Raw genomic sequence first — 22,509 nt, forward strand, 5'->3', positions numbered from 1 at the left:
AAGCCAAGAAGGGGGAGGTATGCCTAAGCCTGTGTGCCCCCGTCTCCCTTCCTGCTCCCCCACACAGAAGCCAGATGGCAGGTACCACCACAGCCCCGTCTATGCTACCCACCTGCCCACGCCAGGCGGTGCCCTTCATCACAGGACCTCCCCCCTCCGCCCCCGCACTGCACCACCTGCTGATCCAGGCCCACCTTGTTTGCCTTGGTATGAGGAGCCGCCCCCAGAACCGCCGCCGTAGCCCCCGTGTGACCCTGGGTTGTAGGACGACCCGCCTGAGCCGTAGCTGTTCCCGCCGCTCCGGCCTCCACTACCACTGTAGTCTGGGGGAGAGAAGATAGTGTGGTTAAGGGGCCTTGGCAAAGGCACAGCTGGGGGGTGGTCCAAGGTTCTCATACTACGGCCCTGGAAGTGGCAGGCCCCGGGTTAAAACCACAGGCGTCCCGTCTGCTTCAATCTGGCACACACCAGTTGGACTGAGAACTGCCAAGGGCCAGCTGTAGCCCTGCAAGGCCACTGTGCCCTGGGTCAGCCCGCTCACCAAGCCTGGAGGCCCAGGTGCATCCTGCCTTCCCACTTTCTCCTCCAACCCAAGCTTCCCAGCAAGTCAGGAAACACACAACAGCTCCCTTTCCTCCCACCCAGCTGTCACCAGGCACTCAGTGTCCCTTGGCCCCCCACAAAGAGAGCACAGCTTCTTTAAAGTCCCTGGCCTGCCTGCGGACCAGTATCCCAACACAGAAGACAAGCGCACACCTACGCCTTCCTAGCTTGGCCACCAGCTCAGCTGTGAACTGCGGGGGGTGTGCAGGAGGCGGAGGCCCAGGCAGAGCAGAAAAGTGACTCGGGCTCCTTGGGGGACGGAGGCAATGCTGTCTCCAGAGCCCATCTCTAGAGGTCCCTTCACAGCAGCTGGCCAAGACTCGAACTCCACCCTCGTGCCCCAGCCTCAACCCACAGGCTTCCTTGGCACAGGGGTCTCTCCTAGTCCTGCTTTCAGAGAAAGCGACAGGAAGGGAACAGCAAGGATCTGGGCCAGGGGAACTCTGCCTCCAGGATTTTCCTAAAGCCCGCCCGGCTTCCTTCCAGTCCCTCAGCAAGAGGTCAGGGCAACGGCCGGGCTTCCGCCACTCCACGGGATGCGCCGCTGGCCTGGACCCCGGCCAGGCCTCGGGGCCCTGGAAGCCAACTCACTGAATTTGCTCTCGTAGCTGTAGTCTGATCCGCCCCCGCCCCCGGGGGAGCTGTAGGAGTTCGAGTAGGAGGAGTAGTTGCCTTGTCCATGGTTATAGCCCTTCTGCTTGCCCTGTGGGGGGCCATAGTTGCCGTACTGGCCCTGGCTGTAGGACTGCTGCTGGCCTTGGTGGGACTGGTAGCCTGAGCCGTAGGAGGGCTTCTGCTGGCCCCCATGGGGCTGCTTCTTCCCAGCGTGTTTCGGGGGCACTGGTGAGTTGTAGTTGTCGCCTTGGTAGTAGGAGCCGTAGCCAGAGGAGCCACCACCGCCCCCGCCGCCGCCACCACCGGCATTCCCTGAATGCCCTCCGTTGCTGTAGAACTGACCTAAACAGGAAGGCAGCGGGTCAGGCGGAGGGTGGGGGACACGGGTTTGGGGGGGAGACAGGGAGGGTGGCAGCTGTGGGTCCTGAAGGCTGACCCACAAGCCCGCGGCCCGGGCCGGGGCGGAGGGACAGAGGCAGGAGAGCGAGGAGCTGTGGCTCCAGTCCTTCAAGCAGCCCGGTCTGGATGGGTCCAGCCTTCAGCGCCACTCCCCCAGCAGCTGATGACAACAATGGATCCTTGCCAAGCAGCAGCAGGACAGCGCGCCCACAGCAGCTTTCACAGCGGATGTCAACATTACAATGAGATGAGCTCTGAGCGCGAGATGACATTCAAGACTAGCCGACTGTTACCCAAATGTCCCCAACGGTGACAGGGAAAGCAAAGCCCCAGAGAAGCAGCTGGCCACCCCCACCATCCCCCCCTGCTGTGCTGGGAAGAGGCTCTGCAGTCACAGGCCTGCGGGAACCCTGAGAAATGGCTCTCTGACAAGGCCCCGGAAACGGGTGTCATTCCCGGACGAACAGCTGGTCTGACATGGCTCTTGGAGGAGTAAACGGAGAGTCAGTCAAGTGACCTGGGGCATCTCCCCGGTGTGACCTGAGCAAAGGTAGGACTTAAGGAGTGATTCTCATGGCGGGAAAGGAGGCTGGCTAAGAAGCTGGGGTCTGAACATCCGAGCCAGGCCTCCAGCTACAGCCGCAGACAGCCCCCCCAGAGGGCCCCTCTGTTCCCAGCACAGCTGCCAGGGGCAGGCGGACCGAGCGTGAATTGACAAGCGTGCAGGGAGGCCGCCACATTCTCAGACCCTGAAACTGAGAATGTCACAGCAAGACCCTCCCTCTGGCCCTACGTGTCGGTCCCATCCCACGAGAACAGGTATGTCCGCACCCTGCCCCCACCAGACACTCAGGTGGACCGATGGGGGATGGGTCAGCTAAGCAGAGGTGGGAGGAAGGGGAGGCCGGGCCACGTGAGGGCTCTCAAGCCCAGCAAAGCAATCCCCAGCGCTCACACGTGGGCAGTGGGGCTCCTGGCTCCTGGAGCAGGTACAGGGGCCTGTGGGCACACCTTTGCTGATTGGTGCCGCCTCTTGTCTACAGACAGCCGGGAGCTACCCCGCTGTGCCCGGGGTGGGCGGCAGGGGGAGGGATCCTCCCACACAGCCCTTCCTTCCTTCCCATGTTTAGCACCAAGGGTCCCCCTGCCTTCTGGGCAGCGTGAATTTGGGCATCATCGATTGCCTCGCACCTGCGGGAGATGTGCACCCCACACTGCCAGGTCCTGGGCTGTTGAACAGTAATTTGGATAAAACTGATCTGTTACATCAGTTTACTCGCTTCAGGCGGCCTCCTCCACCCCTCCACCCGCCCCCATCAAAAAGCCAAAACACCAAGGAGAGAGACACGGTCCACAATGCGAGAGCGCACACATGCGAAGGCCTGGCAAGGGGGCTGGAGGACAGGAGGTCCGCCTCAGACCCCCTCTCAGAACCCCGCCACCTCAGCCGCCCCAAGGCCTGAACTGAGCACCTCAGCGCCCCTCCTCAAGCACAGGAATGAATGAAGACGCCGAGTACTGAGGACTTGTTACTTTAACATGTATTGATTAAAAAAAAATAAAGGGAAGGAGAAGTTTTCAACGTCATTTCAGGATAACTATTTCCTGGTATAAAAAGACATTATTCTCAAACAATAACTTTCTAAAAAAAAAAATACATCATGCAAAGTTTTAAAAAGTTTCACTGAATGTTTCAAACCTCTGGGAACAAATTATATAGTAACTGTTTTGACCATTTTTTGCCTGAAGAAACGCAAAATCTTGCAAGTCAATGCAAAGACAGGCTTTGCCGCACAGGACTACTGTTGACCAGAGCTCATCCGTGCTCTTTCCAGAAGGGCCTGCCACTGGGAAAAGTTAGAAACCCCAGCCTGCACCTTAAGGTGAGAGGGCAGAAGATAACAGGCCTTCTGGAATCTATCATAGCTGCACACCCAGCAGCACGGACCCTGTGAGGCCGGCTCCTCACTGGAGAATTGGGCTACATATTAAGTCTTTCTGCTTAATTATTTTGAAGCCCCACTATAACAAATAAATTCTAGAATCCCATGCATTTGCAGCTGTGATCAGGACTTGCAAAATTCCACGTTCTCTCTCCCTTAAAGCCTGTCTGTTTCCTGCACTAATAATGGAAGCACAGTTTTGATACCTTTGAGAGTTCACCTCTAACTAAACCAGCCACAAAATACCACACCCCCAAACAAGAACCCACCAGAGCATTTACAAAAGGCGGGAGAGGTTAACTTAGCACAATGTACAATTCCCAATGTTCCCAACGTTTTACAAGCTTATTTAAAAAAAGGAAGGAAAAAAAAAAAAACAGTTGCTCTGGATTCAGATGTGATAAAATCGTTTTCATTACTGTCAAAGGCATCAACCAGATGTGGGAATTTGTTAAAAGGTTAAAAATTCATACAAAACCTGCTGTAAATTAAGACAAAGGTAGATTAAAATGCATCATTATCTGTCTCTTAAATAAAGTAATGCTTTCCATAAAAAGCAAAGGTGGGCTTTTGCCTTGATGCTGACCAACGCTGACTCTAGAATTCTGTGCAATTCTGCACAAAAATGCGTTCTCTGAAAATTGCTTTCCACTTATTGTGAACTTCAATATGACCAAGTTCAAAGGCAAATCACGATAAAAACTGCCATTGTCTTAAATTCTGCAGGCTAAGAGTTTCAGACAAGCTGCGGTGACAAGCCACGGTTGAGAAACCCAGTGAAGCACAGGGGCACAGCACGGACACTTTGGGTTTTGGAGTTCGAGAAAATTGGAGTAAAAAGTTGATTTTGTGTGCAATACTTTTAGATGCTCTAGGAAGACCCAAAATCATGATAGCCGTAGCAGTCTGTGAAAAAGTCACCTACAAAAGGGGGAGACAGAGCAGAGAAAAAAAATTAGAATTCTTTTGAAAAATGGCACAGAGCGCCACATTTGAAATTCATGTTTTAGATTTCTCTGCTCCTGTAACCCCCCAATGAAGGCTCCTTCTCAAGACAAGAGCTGTGCACTGTCAGGAAAAGCATCATCACAGGACTGGTGCTTCACATGGCTTAAAGCAGAGAAATTTAAAATTCTGACTCTTAAGGAAATTTCAAGGCACACAAATGCGTGTGTCAACATTTAAAGCACAAATTACACTTCTGCAGCACAGGGCTGGAGGACCATCTGCTCTAATTACTGAGAAAAGCTGTGGGCCACTCAACCTCAGGGAGGCTGCTACTGGTGGGCCGCCCTCTCCTAACTCAGGCGTGGGAGCTGAGCTGTAGCTTCTCCCCAACCTCAGACAAAGAGAAACACACACTTACTGTAGCCTGCTGTTGCCGAGTTGCCTCCGTACCCGTAGCTGCCATACCCAGCGCCTGGAAAGGAACACACAGGGTCACAGGGGTGGCAGATGAGTCTGCCCTGCCCCTGCCTCTCCCACCGTCTCGGCCCAAACCCAGGGCCCCACGTGCTCCAGGGAGCCAGTGGGGTCCGCGGGGACGACACAAGGCCAGGCTCCTCACCAGCATTCATGTAGCCTCCATGGTTGGCGCCACCAAATCCTCTCCCTCGACCTCGACCTCGGATGTTCCCTCCTCTTCCCCGCCCTCGAAGGTTCGGGGGCGGGGGCACTTCATTGTGCATGGGGCCTCCCATGCCAAACCCAGGGTTATGTGGCTGTGGGGAGAGAACAGAAACGGGCGGCGTTCACCTCGCACTCCGACCGCAGAACTCGGGCTAAGGCCAGAGACGGCGAGGCCGACCGCTTACCTTAGCAGCAAATTTCGGTCCCCCCCTGACGGGCACAGGGGCTCTCTTCTTCTTGTTGGCCTCGAGGGCGAGAGGAGCATCTGGGAACAGCTTTTCTAGTGCAGCAAGAGCGGCATATGCTTTTGCCACCTTTTTGTTCGAGCCAGCACCCTGAAATTTCTGTCCATCCACCTCGACCTGGGAAGAACAGACGCGTGTCAGAATGGCCCCGTGCCCCACCCCCCCCGAAGCAGGAGTTCACTCCTGGGCAGCTGACTGCTCACCTCCATGACAAAGCGCTTGTCGTGGCTGCCCCCGGTCTCGGAGATGAGCTCGTACTTGAGGCCACGCCTCTTTTCGTTAAGTTCCATAACAGGGTTCTTGCCATGCTTGGTCAGGATCGGCCCCTGCTGTTTTACGTTCTCAGGGAAAGCAGAAAAGAAAACCAAAAAACTCAGCTAAGGGCTTTCCGGCACGTGGAGGAGGGCAGCTGCCCCCAACAGGACAGAGGCCCTCCGCTCCACCTTCCCTGCTGTCACTCACTTCCCTCGCCTCCCGGCCTCCGGAAGTCAACGGAGGGCGTCCAGCAATGCGACCACCTCCACGGGCACCCTATCTCTGGGGAATGGCCTGACTTCGGCTGACGACCACCCCACTGCAGCCCCGGGGGCTGGGTCGGCATCAGCAGGGGCCCTCGTGGTGGCGGCTCAAAGGCTCACCCCTAGCTCCCTGTGTAGGCCCCTGGACTGGAAGCTACCGTTGCGAGGGAAGTAACGAGAACCAGCAAGCACGCCGGCTCCCAGGACACAGAGCTGCCCGCGGCATCCCGTTGGGCATGCCGGCCCCCACCACGTGCTCACCTCGGCGGTGGGATCGGAGGGGAAGGCAGTGCTGGGGGTCGAAGCAGCTTCCACCACAGGTGGAGGGGCCAGCACGGCCGGCTTTGCTTCCGTCTCTTCAGCAGAGTCCTCCCCCTTGCTAGAGTCTCTGCCTTCCGCGCCGGTAGGCAGGCCCATGTCCTGTAACACCTGTCAGAGGGACACCCACGAGACTCACCAGTTAGGGATGGGGACTCAAGCACCAGGGTCATCTACGCAGAACTCGCCCCCTCCCCCGGATCCGGAACCAGCAATCGGAGGCTGTCCCCCACCCCCCAGATCCCTGACGCCCAGCTACATTCAGGGACTCTGCCTGTCAACCACAATGATGAAGCTATCCTTCCACTTGTGACTTGGAAGACATTTAAAAACTACTCATCTCCGTGTTCACACGCCCTCCCTAAGCCCGGTGTTGTCCACACTGAGGGTTTCTATGGCCCAGGACTGCTCGACAGGAGCTCTAATGCACAAGCACTTTGCTGCATGGTGAAGGAGCACGCAGTGCCTGACCCCACCCATGCTTACCTTAACGGCCACGTGCAGCTTGGCGGTCTTCTTGGATGGCCCAGAGGCCTCAAATGAGTTGCCATCCACCTCCACAGACATGGTAAAGATGGGGGCGTGGACCGGGCCGGTCTGGGAAACCAGCTTATACTGCAGCCCCGGCTTCAGCTGGTTGAGTCTCATGAGTGCATTCATAGCTTGGGGAGGCTCTGCCTTCTCCTCTGCAGAGACAGAACACCAGCAGGGTTCCAGACCATCAGTCGGCGTTCCCCGGGCTGGGGGGAGGAATCACCCCGAACCCGCTCCTGCGGCGCGGCACGGCAGGGCACAGCACGGCGGCCTGGAAGCCTGCCCCGGCCAAAGCCTCCCCCACGCTGCTCCCAGCACGTCCACCCCACCTGCGTGCCAGACCCACACTATAGTCCGTCAAGGACAGTTGCCCTATCCTGCCTGAGAAAACTAAGGCAAAAAGCAAGCATCTCACCACTTTGGGACTTAATTGAGCCTGAAGACACGCTACGGACTAGAAACAAACACCAGTACCTTTCTTCTGAATCTTCTTCTTCTTTTTACTGGGAGACTTCTCCTCCCCATCTTCTTCCATCGGGCGTTTCATGGGCGTAATGGCATAGGTGGTGCTGGGGGGGATTTGAACTGAAGGAAGAGATCACAACAGAGAAGGCTGAGACTCCCTCCCGTGCTCCTGCCAGCAGATCGCGCCAACGCCAGCAAGCTGGGGCCAGGCCCCCGGGGCGAGCTTACCTGTGTAATCCACTGGGTTTTCATTCTTTGGTTTCTTGGGCATCTTAGAAGGCAGAGGGTCCATACCCAGAACTTTATGGAGCTGGCCAAACGCAGCAAGTCGCAGAGCATGCTGGAGAAGGGGAAGAGGACCTGACTCAGCCGCCCTGTGCTCCCCACCAAGGTGTGTGTGCTCGCTAATGCCTTCTGGAATGGGTGGGAGCTGAGGGGATTGCTAACGGTCTCCCCTACAACAGCAAGGGGTCCCCCAACAGCCAGAGGAGGGCCTGACTGCCAGGGCCCAACCTTACTGTGGGGGAAGGCCTGCCTGTGACCACCCCCCTCAAGAGGAATACAGGAGACCCCAACCTGGGGACTGGTTGCCACACGGAGCCACGTGGTGGGCCTGCAAGGGAAGGACCCTGGAGCAGTGCACACAGTAAATACATCTCCCCGCTGAACTCGGTGTCCAAAAATAGCACTCGAGCAGGCTGAAGGAACAGGAGACAACCACGCGTGGCGCCAAGGGAAAGAAGTAGCCCAGATTGGGGCGCCCTGTATCAGGCACAATCCCTTCTCCTTCGGTCCCCAACCTGAGCCTACAAGTCCAGTGGCTACCCTGAGAATACCCAGTAACGGAACTGGAAGCCAGTGATTACAGACTGGGTAAGGGCTCACGTTGGCAATGGCGATGACTATACCTGCGCACTCTGTGTGATATCTTCCCGTTGCTGTCTGTCTAGATGCCCAATAGCATCAGTGGCTTCTTTTTCACAAGGGTCATAAATGCCAGAACCATCTGAAGGCAGGAAACAAGGAAGATATGCAGAGGATTATCTTTTAACATCTCGGAAGAGTTGTGCTGGCTGAGGGGACCAGGTGCGTTACCCCCCACGCCCCATCCACACCCAGCTCTGGAAAACACGCTGAGCTCGGTGACCCACTCGGCGTCCAGCCCGTGAGAGAAATAATTCACGTGTCTCAGAGCAAGGAGCTCGCGTGGGAGTGGGTCACCATCGCCCCGGATCCGCCCTGAGTCACAGCTGCGGAGCCGGCACAGGGCTGGATATGATGGTGCAAGAGGGGAGTCGCATGCTTCGGCCCTAGGGGGACACGGGGCTGCTGCTGCCCTAACCCGGTCAGGGGAACCACCAGGAAGTGGCCTCGGGGCCTCAATCCCTGTCCTTTCCCTGCAACCTGCAAAGCACAAGGCCCCAACCTGGCATCACGATCCCCGACGCCAGGCACTCCAGCACTCTCCGCAGGGCCTCGCCGGCACCCATTGGTCTGTTGGCTGTGCCGATGGATTTCTCACAGAGAAGCTCAAGGGGCTGAAAGGCAAGAGGGACAGTTAGCACCACTGTCCAGGAAGTGATCAGCCGACGCTGAGGAGTTGTCACTGGGTATGTTTTTTGGGGGGCAGGGGTGTCTAAGCCCTCCAATTTCACAAGTTGGGAGTGGTCAAAGCCCTCAAAGATCACAAGATAAGGATGAACCAAACTAGAGCCCGGCTTGGTGACTTTTCCTTAAAAGGATGAACACTGAATCTGTCAGACTGTGTGAGCTAAGAGGCAAAGCAGAAACTGTTACCTAGATACTTATACATTTATTACGCAGTCACTTCAAAATACAAAAACCAATCTTAACTGTGGGCTGTTGACAGACAGGCAGCTGGCCAGAATTGGCCTATGGGCCCTACTCTGCTGACCAGCATCCACGAGAAGCTATAAAAATGCTCTTCACAGTAAATGTGCTACCTGGCCAGCGCCCTTCCCTAGGCTGAGCTACGTGTCCACCATGGCGGGCGGTGGGGGGTGGGGACAGACATCCTGGTCTAGCTCTCACCCCTTGCCCGAGGTGTGGCACAAAGTAGTTCTGAATAAATGGCTAATAAGGGATGCAGTGGCCACGGCCAGTCCAGTTACTGTAACATATTCCTGGGATACGGGAGAAATCTCTACACACACAAACCCCAAGTGTCCACAGCTATAAGGTGCCTTACCCATCCTCTGAGGGGACCCCAGGTGGGCACGCGGGTACACAGGTCCCTCAGGACCCGGATGACAATGACACACGACTTCAGCCCGTTGGCTCTGGCCTAGAGAACAAAGCACAGGCTCTTTACACCAAGGAACCTCCCTTAAATACAAGGCAAACATGAAAAACACAAGTCTCAGGGTGCTACTTTGTCAAGGGTAAACGGTGAACGATCAAGACCATCAAGTGTGCGGTCAGCAGAGGTTTCACCGGGTGGACAAGAACAATGTTACTCTTGGCACAAAGCAGCAGCAGCCCACCTACTCAGTCACAAGCCTCCTTTGGGGACGTCAAATTTGTCTAAGCGCGCTCCGTTAGCAACTGCACGCCAGCAGGTGCTAAGTTCAGCACGGCGGTCTTCAATGTTACCGAAACTTTATGGTGAAAGTTAGCCAAGTTAAAACTTAGGAATTCTCTACCAAAAGACAAATAGAAGAACAAAATGCAAACCTGGAACCACTTGGCGTGTCGGAGGGACGCCAAGGCAGCAAGGCATTTCTGCCTGTCCAGAACGTCCGGGGGATCGTTGACTGATAGCGTTTCTATTCATGGATGGAATAAGAAGACAAGGTACAGTTTGACCAAGGGGTTTCTGTCAGGTGGAAAGGGGATGTGGCAGCTTCCTAAAGGGCAGCTGAGGCTCCCAGAATCTCAAGTCATCTCCACCCTAGACCAGGGAAGGAGAAGCTCGAGTGCATTTAACTCTGCCCTGAGGAGATCGTAAAAATCGGAGGCCCCTCCAAAAAACAAAAACAAAAACAAAAACAGAAGTGGGAAGTTACTCTAAAAGGAATAATCCCATGGAGGGGAAGGGGACAGATAGGTGGATCCTATCTTCTAATAGACAATTACCTTGCTTCCTCCCCATGAGCTCCCAATAAATTAGCTATGCTAAAAATTTCAATAGCAAAAATCCCCCCCAAAAAAACAAAACCAAAAACAAAAAACAAAAAACAAAAAACCCCAAAAACAAAAAAACCCCAAAAAATAAAAACAAAGCAAAAACCCCCCAAAAACAAAAACACCATAATAGGTGGGGGGAGTGGAAATGAACTCCCTCTCTGCTTCCCACAACGGCCATCCCCTGAGGCATCTGCAGCAAAGGGGACCACCTCCGCCCACCAGGCGGGACTGCCCTAGCCCCAGCCCTTGACAGAGAGAGTCCTGTTGGTCAAAGGTCCAGCGTCCCTAAATCGATAATTGGAATCAGGTATGAGAACCAAAGGTAATCAAAGAATAGCAACAAGGGCGCAAGGTGTGAGCCTCTGCTGCAGCAGAACTGGGGCGCGTCACCTCCGCCCCCCGCGTGTCAGGGGTTTAGATAAGGCCTGCGACCTCCGCTCTGCGCTGCGAGAGCTCGGATTAAAAACAGTTTACACGCAGAAGAGACACCAGAGGGGCCCTTGGTGGCCTCTGAATTACGAAAGCGTTATGAGCCTCTGAGATTTTTGGTTTTGCAAATCACACAACTGTTTACAACTTTATCCAAAACTCAGTAGCAGCTCTTTGCATTCCAGTCCCGGCAGCTGATTATAGCGGCCCCTGGAAGCGGAGGAGCGAGGCGGCCCCTGGTTCTGCTGCAACACAAGCTGTCTGCACGACTCCAACATGATGTTCATGCAGAAACCATCTGGTTGTCTTCCAGAATTTACAAGCCATGTAAAATCACCAGGGACACACTTTTCCAAGGCCAGAGAACGCTCAACAGAAAAACCAAGTTAACACTGATGAGAACACTCAAGGATTCAGATAAAAAAAAAAAACAACAACGGTGCAATCCTCTAAGAAAAGTGCTACTCACTTTTAGTGCAACTGTTTTGTCAAACTCCCAAGTGCTAAAACTGCACGGGAGACGGGGTCTCAGAGTACAGGTGGTCAAAGCTACACCAACAGCCTTTTAGCAAAGCAGTCTAAAATTGAATAGCACGTTTGCCTGGTGAGGGCACACCAAGTTTCCACAGCCCTGCTGGCCTTTCTCAGCTTCCCTACCTCCAGCTAATACTTTCTCCATTTCTTCTCTGACAACGGGGGATGTCAGATGGATGGTCAGGGACAACGGAGGCTCTTTTGTGTTTTTTATCACAATTGCAGCATCGTCAACAGACTGGAGTATTTCGTACTTGTCTTCTGTGACCGCCTACAAAAGAAAACGCAACTTTCAAACACACTTCCTCCCCAAGGCAGGCCATCAACAGCTCTGCCTTGCGGGTTACCCCAGCACACGTGGCAGCTTCTTGGATAGAGATGGGATAGCGGTGCCTTCATCTAGGGGATCGGGACCTCCTTCCTGCCCACCAGGTCTCTGGCCATTTTCTGGGTACTCCAGAGCCGAGGTCTCTAACTACGCAGAGAAGTCATTTTTCACGGGGAGCTTCACAGTGCAATACCTCAGGGTCTGGGAGAAGGAGACGAGGGTGTGAATCCTCATTGTGTCGCGCGGGAGTTGTGTAACTCTGGGCAAGTCACTTCATCTCATTGAGATACTGGTTTCTAACGTGTAAAATGGAATTTGTGACAAGACCTACACCACCAGGCTGCAGGAGGCTTACACCGACACCATGTGCAAACACAACCCCCAGCACAGAGGAACCCACTGCTGGGGGCGGGGGGCAGCCATCAGAGTGGAAAGAGACGGTGTAGTAAGTGATTTGTGTCACAGGACGCATACACAGAAAAGCATGTACTTGCTGCTAATGCATGTGTCTATAAAATGACGTTCACCTGGCTTCTGCTTTCTCCTTTATACCAGCTTATGTGCCTTAATCAAGAAAATTCAAACTATTATGGTTTTTGTGAGGGGAAACATAAAGGCATTATCACGTTGAGGAGAGGACAAATGCAGACTGAAGAACCGGGGGTTTTTCTCCACCTCAGCACCAGGGACCCCCTGGGCTATGGGAATAGCCTCCGGCCTGCGGACACTGAGCAGCCACCTCTGGCCCCCACCCAGTGGATCAGCAGCACCCCACTCCCCCTGCCGTGACAACCAAAACTGTCTCCAACTCACCAAATGTCCTCTGTGAGGGCCAAAACCGCCTCAGTCAAAACCCACTAATCAATAAAAATACACTCTATTTGTATCTTTCTTGAAAGACTTTACAAAAAGAGAAAAGAGGTCTTTCCTTTGGAAACATTTACAACAACGCAATTTTCATCAACAAATATACTTTATAGACAGGGATTAAAATTAACATAAAAATGACCACCAAAACAGGAAAGTTAGGGCTTCATCAACCTGAAACCTGGCTCTCCAGAAATACCCACTGTACTGCATCAGCTCCACACTCAATTCTGACCTCTATCCCAAATCCCAAGTCATCAGGCACATGGGGAAAAAATAAAAAATCTATATTTACATTTGAAAACGAACAGTGTCTTTCCCTAAGGAATTCCACTTCTTGGTTTGGTTTTGTTACTTATTCTTCTGCTAATCCTGTTGCTGAATTGAGGGTGAATGTGTACCAAGGAGTTAGCACACAGTGGTGACGCACGGAGGTCCTGAAACCCCCGGACCCACAACCAGGGGTCCTGGGATCAACTACTCAGCTCCTCGCACCCCAGTGACATCTCCTGAAATACTCGGACAACAAAACCCTATCTTAAAGGATCATTACGGGGAGGAAACGTATAAACACATATAAATAAATACATATATGTAAGAATACCAACAGCATGCCTGGCCCAGAGTCTGGTATAGTAAATAGTAAATGCACAAGAAATGTTGAGGGTATTATTTATGCAACACTTTGGTAATGAAACACAAAGGCTGGTTTTTAAAAAGCTCTTGTGTCCAGTTTCGGATCAGGGAGGAAGAGTTAATCATTGTACCTTCTACCCAACCCTCTGCATACTCGCCCATCCACCCCATTGGATGGAGCGTGGACTTAGGGCTGCAGTCTGGTACGGCCCAGCACACAGTAGGCACCGAGTCTTTCCCGGCTGACAGCGCCTGGGTCCATGGTGGTCAGTCAGGCGCCGTCCCAGAACCTCAGCAGCCCTGAAGCATCCTGCCGTCACCTCGGGGTCAGGCGTGCTCAAGCACATGCGAGGGGGGCTTTGCGGCGCGCCTCCCAATGCACAGCACAAGTGGCCTCTCTTCTGTCCCGCTGTCCTCGACAAGCGTGACCCGACCCCACCCCGGGGAGGCAGTCACACTCACAGCGAGCTGGATGGCCAGGTTGTCAGCCACCTTGTCCAGGAGGGCGGTTGTGGGCTTCTCCTTACAGAGCAGCACCAGCTCTAAATCCAAGTCCCCCTTGAGCAGCAGGCCCTTTGCCACGAGGCCCACGCGCATCACGCCGCGCAGGGTTCTGGTCATGTGCTCCGTCTTCTGCTCCCTGAGGGACACACAACGCATGCTCAGTGAGGGAGTGCACGCAGCCAGAACCCAGAGTCCCTGGAAAGGCTGGAGTTTCTTAGAAAAGGAGACGCTCACTCCGATGCTGGCCAATCTCTCTTGGAAGGCTCCCCACCCTCCCGGAACCTCACACGTACCCAGCCCCTTCTTTGGCCTCGTCCTCTGGGGGCACGTCCACATTCTCGGACTCCGCGTGCTCGCTGCTGCCTTTCTCCTGCTCGTCTATCCAGTCGGACACGGCCTTGAGCGCCCTCTCTGTGTGCGACACCATGTTCTGGACCGCCTCCAGTTCCTCTTGGGTCGGATAAACAGAAGAATGCTTTGCCATCACATGGCGGTCGTCATTCACAAAAATTCGCATTGGACGCTGGAAATGTGAACACTCGGTTTAAAACCTTGCACAGACACCACACCCCCCTCCGGCTATCTTTCGGGCTGCCCAACTCAGAATTCTGCCTTATCACTTGTGTCAGAGTAGGCTGAGAAGCAGGACAACCAGATGGAACAGCTGTTCATTCTGGAGGCAGCTGAGAGGGGCCACACTCAACCTAACCTAAAACATTTGTATGTGTGTCTGTATCTGTATGAGTGTGAACTCTGACACGATGTAGTAGTATTTTGTAATTCAAAAAGTCTAATGAAAAAACAGGAGAATCAAATGCCTTGGGGAAATGCCACATCTCTGAATATCATGAATAAAGAAGTATGATTAAAAAAAACTTACCATCTTTACTTCTTTTTTCTGTAGTGTCTGGAAATCAAATGTTTGCTTATCTTTTCAAATTGTGACAGATTTCCTTGGTGTTATCAATACTTCAACTATCTATAAGATCAGAAAATCTTTTTAGTTTCAAATATTTCACAGATGGATGAATTTTAGCAGCCAGACGCTGAACAGGATGAAGGTCAGTGGTGCAGCCACAGGAAGGGGCCCTGTTAACCCAGGACACATTTTTATTCCAAGTAGTCACTGCTAAAACAGCTAATTATAAAATCCCATAAAAATGAAAACAGACCGACTTCCCACCCACATCCAGTAAATTTTCTATTTCATTTCCTTTCATCTTTTTTTAATGTAAAATATGCCAGTTTTTACAAATAAAGAAAAAAAAATAAAAACCTATGAGCCTCCAATAAATGTTCAGCAAACTCTTGGTGCTTGAAGAAGGAAAAAGAGAAGGAGCGAGCTCTGGTCTTTGAAGGTAAAGAAAAAGACGGTGGGGGGGGCGGCGGCGCCTGGGTGGCTCAGTGGGTTAAAGCCTCTGCCTTTGGCTCAGGTCATGGTCTCAGGGTCCTGGGATCGAGCCCCACATCGGGCTCTCTGCTTGGCGGGGAGCCTGCTTCCTCCCTCTCTCTGCCTGCCTCTCTGCCTACTTGTGATCTCTGTCTGTCAAATAAATAAATAAAATCTTTAAAAAAAAAAAAAGAAAGAAAAAGACGGAAGGAAAGCAGGAGACAGAAAGCCAGTTTCTGTACTGGAAAGGCAAGAACCTTCTGCAACATCAGGTGGACGTAACCGAGGCTCCACGTGGCCACACCTGTGCGTTCCGTTTTGGAGGCCGAGAGAACGCAAGTGCGTGACAGAAGTCCTCAGGACAAGCACAGCTGTAATTACCATCTTGGGCTCTAAATAACAGGCTGACTACAACCTACTCAATTCCCACTCTGTGCAAACAGTCTGGTCCACACTGAAATCTTCCAAATGAGTAAACAACAACAACAAAATCCATCAGAGTAATATACAAGAGAAGAATGCACGCCTCCCATCCAACCACACAACAGCCAGCTCCTTCAGTCTTGGTCAGTCACCAGCCAGGGCAGCAGGCCCCATTTGGAAAGGCACACATTTCAAGGACAAACCTGGACGTGATGGGCCAAAACAAGAATTTCCCACAATGCTTCAGAACTACCTAACAACCTAACTGCAAATCTGCAGGTTTCAAAGTGGAACTATAAAGCTGAAAGGTGGAATTAGAGGGGGCTACAGATAAGCAGGGGTCAAAGGCTATGCTGTGGGAGGGCTGGGGAGAGGAGTGAATCTCTGGGCTCCGCTCTGTCACCAAATGGGAGCTTCCGCACACACCTAGGCTTGCCTGTCCAGCCACTAGCCATGTGGCCCTCAAGTTTCCCTGCAGCTTCCTTCTACACCTGTGACACAGATACGGCCCCTCTACCTTTGCAGGAGGATTGAAAATTAAACAAGTCAACCCACAGAGAGCAAGCAGCACAAACCCCATGAACCCTTCACAATGGCACCAATTTCTTCTACCAACAAGATCTCCATTTGCCAGGTTGCCCTGGGCGGCTAAGCAGTGACTGACACACAAAGTGCATCCCACATGAAAAAGTTCCCATTCCTTCACTTGGGAACATGGATATCAAGGCTGGGTTCAAAAAGGATGCTTTACCTGTTAGGTAGTATTTAAGATAAATTACGGTTGCAAGTACATTCCTGGTATCTGCTCTACAACATCCCAGGGAGGCAGGCGGTGGAGATGCGGACGGAGGTAAAATGGGCCGGTGCAGTGCTGACCGCCGCCGAAGCTGGGAGACGGGTATGTTGGGATTCACTTGTGATGTCTGAAAACTGCCATTCCGGTTCTTTCTTTAATTGCAGAACGGACTTACATACTCCTAATAAAAGCGCAGCCACAACACATCATTCAAAAATTCAACCAACACTCAAGATACCCAGAATCTCAACCGAGAAATCACAGCCCACAGCCCATGTTAGACGGGCCTCACTCCTGGCCACGTCGACGCCGGAACCGCATCCCACTGAGTAGCGAAGGCTGATGCTCCAACCGTGCTGATTTACTCAACATGTATTTAGCACGTACTTTCTTCAGACAAGGCCCCAGGGTTGGCTTCCAGGACAGGGACAGACACCTCAGACAAGGGCCTTGCCCCTGTGGACCTGGCTGGCTGGCACAATGTAGAGAAGAAACTCCTGCCTTCCGAGACCAACAAGGTGCCAGGAGCCAACGTCTCACTGCACACTCACCAGCTCTTCGTGCTACGCTCCGCCGCCACCACCACGAACATCAAATGTGGAGACTTTAAAAACAACAGAACTTAAACCAAGGCTTCAGAAGGCTAAGAGTTTTTCATTCCAGGTTTTACAGACCTGATATTGTCTAACTTTCTAAAAGGAGCTCCCCAGAGAGATGGCTAATTCAGCCCCTCACCACGGAACTGTGGGAGCCTGGTCACTTGCATATCAGAAAGCAAGGAAGCAGGGTGCCTGGGTGGCTCAGTCGTTTAACGCCTGCCTTCAGCTCAGGTCATGATCCCAGGCTTCTGGGATCGAGGCCCACATCAGGCTCCCCGCTTGGCGGGAGACCTGCTTCCCCCTCTCCCACTCCCCCTCCTTGTGTTCCTCTCTCTTGGTGTCAAATAAATAAATAAATAAATAAATGTTTAAAAAGCAAGGAAGTGCTTGGACATTAACACAAGTCCAAAGGACAAGGAGTTGACTTGTAAAGGCTCCCATCAGCTACATTTGGAGCAACGGAATACAAAAGAAAAAAAAAAAGAAAAAAAAAAACATAAAATGCGGGGCGCTTGGGTGGCTCAGTGGGTTAAGCTTTCTGCCTTTGGCTTGGGTCATGATCTCAGGGTCCTGGGATTGAGCCCCGCTTGGAGCTCTCTGCTCAGCAGGGAGCCTGCTTCCCGTTCTCTCTCTGCCTGCCTCTCTGCCTACTTGTGATCTCTCTGTCAAATAAATAAATAAGATCTTAAAAAAAAAAAAAAAAAAGAAACAAAGAAACATAAAATATTGCCATATGTATGAAGTTCCAGAACAGCCAAACTGCTCAGCAGTTGCCCTGGACAGGTGGTGGCAGGGACACCTGGGAAGGGTGCTTTCAGAGTGATGGTCATGGTCTACATCTTGGTAGGGATGGAGCGTACGCAGTGGTCAAAACTAAACGGTATACTGAACATGTGTGCATTACTTAAAAAAACAAAACAACAAAAAAAACCCAACTATACCTAAATACTGGACTCTAGTTAATACTTAGATAGAGACCCCAATTTTCAGCCACTCTGAAAGGCATCATAAGGATAAAGTGGATTATATGGCAGAGGCATCAGTAGATGCATACATAAATAAACGTGAACTGAACAACGACCAGAACAGACGGAGAGATGATGTATGAGACAAAACCGGAGCCAAATGTCACGGCAGAACCTAGGCTATACCCACAGGCAGCCGCTTACTTTAAAACTGTCACCTTTGGTGTATATTTGAAAATTTTCATCCTAAAACGTTATAAATATATAATCAAAACTGATTCCGCACCAAAAATGTACATAAGAGCTCAAGTCTGTCGTCGCACTTAATAAAACCCCCAGAACCTCACTTGCCACCACAGGAGGGGCCATCCCAGCTCCCTACTCTGAAAATGGTGAAGAGCAACTGAAGCCCGCCCACAGCTGAGGTGGGCATCGCAACTCAGAACGAACGCCATCCGACAAAGAGAAAACAGGAGTAGAAGATCACTCGTCTACCAATGGGTAAAAAGATACTGTGTCACGGGGCGCCTGGGTGGCTCAGTGGGTTAAGCGTCTGCCTTCAGCTCAGGTCATGATCCCAGGGTCCTGGGCTTGAGCCCCACATCAGGCTCCCTGCTCACTGGGGAGTCTGCTTCTCCCTCTCCCTCTGCCTGCCACTCCCCCTGTTTATGGGCACAGGCAATCGTTCTCTTTCAGGCAAATAGATAAATAAAATCTTAAAAAAAAAAAAAAAAAAAAAGATTGTGTCAAAGGAAATGAGCCCACCGAAAGTACCTCACAGACATACACACGCCCCCAAATGCACCTGCCATCCTGCATGGAGGCCTCCCTCTGCTGCCTTCACCATTAAAACTCGAACGTGGGTGTGCCTCTGCTGCACGCGGCTGCAGCCCCTGAGCTTCCTCTGTTCCAAGCAACAGGGCCCAGAAGGAACCCCTGAAGAGACCCACTGGGCTGTGGCTGGCCGTGACCACCACACCTGGCCCCAACCTGTGGAACATTCAGCCCCGGAGCCCTCCTCCTTTAGACCGGGCCTTGGTGGTGATGCCTCCTGACTCAGGGACCCAGAATTATGTGAGCTAAAACAAACACTGAAAACTGGAGACAATGCTCCTTTGCAGGCCAGCAAATCCAGTCTCCGTTGTCTCTATGAACCCGGATCCGTCATCCCAGCCGGCTTTTTCAGAAGCCAGCTGCTCTGGTCTTGAATACCAGGGCATCCAACTCATTAACAGACATAGGGGTCTTCTGGGCAAGCAGAAACCTCCTTTCCAAGATTTTTAGCGAAGAACACTGTTGGCGAGAAGCCCCCAACCCCGACCTACCCATAAGCAACACTCCACTGGCCCCTGCCAATCAAACTTTAAAAAGAAGCCACTCCAGCAACCACCTTTATGATTCAAAAATGGGGCATAAGGAATCCCAATATTTACCAGTCCAGCTTCTCTGAAAAGAAGCCAAAGCAAGGAACAGCTGGAGAGTGAAGAACTGGGGTTTTAAACGTGAACTTTGTGTGGCTGGGGATGTTCTAACAGGGATCAGGTTTCTTCTCGAATCCAGCCACGCACAACATGCAGAGTTACGGAAGTTTAAACCACAAAACCTTTCTCCTGCAGTGTGATGACCACATCTCTGACCTCTTGCTAATTAGAATGTGACATATGTGGCACTTGCTGTTGGAAAAAAAAAACACGCCCATCAGCATGCGTGGATCAACAACTGTTTACAGAATGAATGGACAGGTGTAGTGGCAACACCCTCACAGGTACAGCCCCGCCTATCTTCCAGAGCTGATACCTCCTCTACCAGTGTATTTCCCGGAGTTCCTACCACTGTTCCAGAGACTCTGGGGAACTGTCTTGAAACAGATGCTCCTCTAAGAGACTGAAGAATTAGGCTCTGACATGTGCAAGGATCCACACTCCATGTCCAACTGCCCCATCTCTGGGAGCTGTCCTGCCCTGGCATGTGAGGTGAAGTAATAGACACGTGCTCCTCTCTAGTGACGCTACAAACCTCTACAGACTGACATCATCAAGGACACACGAAAAGTAAGTTTAACAAAGCATTCAGTCAAAAGACACCTATCTAAAATCTGGTTATGAATGCCACTCTGAGAGATTTTAAAATCCAGCACAGATCTAACACCTAGTACAGTGATTCCCAAATCTGTCTGCAACGGTATTTTTACTGATCCACAAGGAGATATAAAGTTAGGAATAAAGATTTTCACAAATATTTTCAATTTTAAAAAGCACATCTTTTTTCCTCAAGAAAAGATGGATACAACGTACACTAATTACAAAGATATTTTTCTTGACTAAATAAAAAGTTGACAAATACAGATTTTTTTCCCCTTAAAAGGTTTCTGGAACTCCACTGTTGAGACCCCGGGCTCTAGGGCCACTGGTACTGTAGAGCACTCACGGATCTTGGGAGACAGAAGCCCCAGGTTTGTGCCCACTAGGGCTCTCCAACCTAGCACCTATGGGACCTTCCAGCAAATTACCTACCTATTCAGAGCTGGGTCAAACACTAGCTAAGATAAGAGTTGCAAATAGTAAGGATAAAAGGTGACTTTATGGAAAGATACTTCATTGACCATAAAACCACAAATGTAATGTATTAAAGGAGGAATTGCAATGGCTCTTGGATGAACCAACAGAAATGTTTTTTAAGTCTGCCTGTGAGAGGACATGACTCCCAAGTGGGAATTGCCAAACCTCCTTTCCAACATCCTCTTCAAGAGGCAAAGGGGCGAAGTTAAGTTAGTTTAGGAACTCTTCCACACCTGCCTGGGGAGGGGGACACACTCCATGCTGTGCAACCCTTCCTTGTTGGATTTTTTAAGAAGACTCTACACCCAGCACGCAGCCCAACGCAGGACTTGAAATCAAGTCCTGAGCAGAGATCAAGCGTCAGATGCTTAATCACCTGAGCCAGCCAGGTGCTCCCGATTTTTAATTTGGCATGCAATTTGTTCACTTCCCCCAAAGCATCCCCCACTCCAACCAGTGCAAAGAAAATAAGACCATTCCTCAACAGATGTGTCGTATACATGCGGATTCACAAACACGAATTATTTTAGTGGGTGAGGGCGGCACTTCTCAGTTTTTACAAAATTTTATTTTATTTAAATTAACATAGACTGTATTGCTAGTTTCAGTGATTCATCAATTGCGCGTTAACACCCCGCGCTCAGTACATCATGTGCCCTCATTAATGCCCACAGCACAGTTACCCCCCTCCCTCTTCCAAGGGCCACCCTCTTTTATTTTATTTTTTTTTTAAAGATTTTATTTATTTATCAGAGAGAGAGAGCGCACAGGCAGACAGAATGGCAGGCAGAGGCAGAGGGAGAAGCAGGCTCCCCGCTGAGCAAGGAGCCCAATGTGGGACTCGATCCCAGGACGCTGGGATCATGACCTGAGCCGAAGGCAGCTGCTTAACCAACTGAGCCACTCAGGCGTCCCAGGGCCACCCTCTTTTAAATAAAACTTTTTTATTTTGAAGTAACTGTAGCTTCACATGCAGTTGTAAGAAATAACAGCGATCAAGTGTCCTCTGTAATCACCCCCCACCCTCGCCCTCTGCAATGGTAACATCTTGCAAACTACATAGTATAGTATCACAACCACAACAGACATGGATACAGTCAGACACAGGCCACTGCCAGCCCCACAAGGATCCCTCCTGTTGCAAGTGACTGGCCACACTCCCCTTCCACACACCCCATATGCCTAACCCTAAAAACCACTAATCCATTCACCATTCCTATAATTTGGGCACTCCAAGAATGTTATGTATGTGGAACTGCGGAGCATGCAACCTTTCAGCATTGGCTTGTTTCATGCAACATAACTGCTTCAAGACTCATCCAAGTTTTGTTATCAACAGCTGCTGCTTTTGGTTGGTGACAGCATTCCAGAGTATGGAGGTACCACTGTTTAACCATTACCCGCTGAAGGGCATGGCTTCCCGCTCCTGGCTATCAAGAATAAAGTTACTATGAACATTTGTGTATACATTTTTATGTGAACATAAACATTCATTTCTTTGGGATAAAAGCCCAAGAGTGAACTTGCTGGGTCACGTGGTAGTTGCCTATATGGTTTCCCAAGAAACCGCCAAGTGTATTTCTAGAGCCGAGATTTTAAAACAAATTCAAGTTAACCTCATCAAAATCAACTGAGTTCACCTTCTCTCCACTCCTGTCAGCTCACGCATCAGCTCTGTGCTGCTCTGGTCACTGGTGAGCCCTCACCAGGAAGCCTTTATGCCTTCCTGCAGACATTCTGCACAGGTCACCCACAGGACAAATGCTTATTAAGGCCTGCTACGAGCCATGGGGCTGGGATGGTTATTTCCACATTGTTAACATTTGGACTGCTTTTCTGAATTATGAGTACATACCAAGGATTATTAACTAGCAAAAAATCTAAATGTACCAAGAAGCCAACCTAACTTGCAACATTTTATTCTTTACACATACATAGACTCAGGTAAGAAAAGGAGTCCAAAGGAAGCAACAGAAAACCAAGTGGCCTGGACGATTATCCCAGTAAGACCGAGCTTGAACCACAGTCCTAATGAAAACAGTAAGAAGGATGACTTTTTGGGAC

The 22,509-nt window shown here is 51.3% G+C and overlaps 1 protein-coding gene across 4 annotated transcripts in view; it reads right to left on the reverse strand.

Moving 5' to 3' along the window:
- The window catches only part of ILF3 (interleukin enhancer binding factor 3), a 28,140-nt gene that overhangs the window by 1,105 nt on the left and 4,526 nt on the right, over positions 1–22,509 (reverse strand). The window contains exons 2-19 of one of the 4 annotated variants that reach the window (XM_082731235.1): positions 14,595–14,693; positions 14,008–14,237; positions 13,673–13,850; positions 11,503–11,650; positions 9,964–10,055; positions 9,479–9,574; positions 8,696–8,807; positions 8,178–8,275; positions 7,498–7,609; positions 7,279–7,389; positions 6,757–6,956; positions 6,214–6,381; positions 5,638–5,775; positions 5,375–5,551; positions 5,128–5,281; positions 4,927–4,980; positions 1,195–1,560; positions 195–323 (exon numbers count right to left, since the gene is read on the reverse strand). In XM_082731235.1, the coding sequence (XP_082587361.1) occupies positions 195–323; positions 1,195–1,560; positions 4,927–4,980; positions 5,128–5,281; positions 5,375–5,551; positions 5,638–5,775; positions 6,214–6,381; positions 6,757–6,956; positions 7,279–7,389; positions 7,498–7,609; positions 8,178–8,275; positions 8,696–8,807; positions 9,479–9,574; positions 9,964–10,055; positions 11,503–11,650; positions 13,673–13,850; positions 14,008–14,237; positions 14,595–14,597 (2,566 nt within the window). In that variant the 5' untranslated portion in view covers positions 14,598–14,693. Of the gene's footprint in view, positions 1–194; positions 324–1,194; positions 1,561–3,143; positions 4,482–4,926; positions 4,981–5,127; positions 5,282–5,374; positions 5,552–5,637; positions 5,776–6,213; positions 6,382–6,756; positions 6,957–7,278; positions 7,390–7,497; positions 7,610–8,177; positions 8,276–8,695; positions 8,808–9,478; positions 9,575–9,963; positions 10,056–11,502; positions 11,651–13,672; positions 13,851–14,007; positions 14,238–14,594; positions 14,694–22,509 lie in introns of those variants that run through there. The other 3 variants (XM_082731236.1, XM_082731238.1, XM_082731237.1) reach the window with 3 other exon arrangements.

Source organism: Mustela nivalis (genome assembly GCF_964662115.1).
Source record: "Mustela nivalis genome assembly, chromosome: 1".
NCBI classification, from domain to species: domain Eukaryota; kingdom Metazoa; phylum Chordata; class Mammalia; order Carnivora; family Mustelidae; genus Mustela; species Mustela nivalis.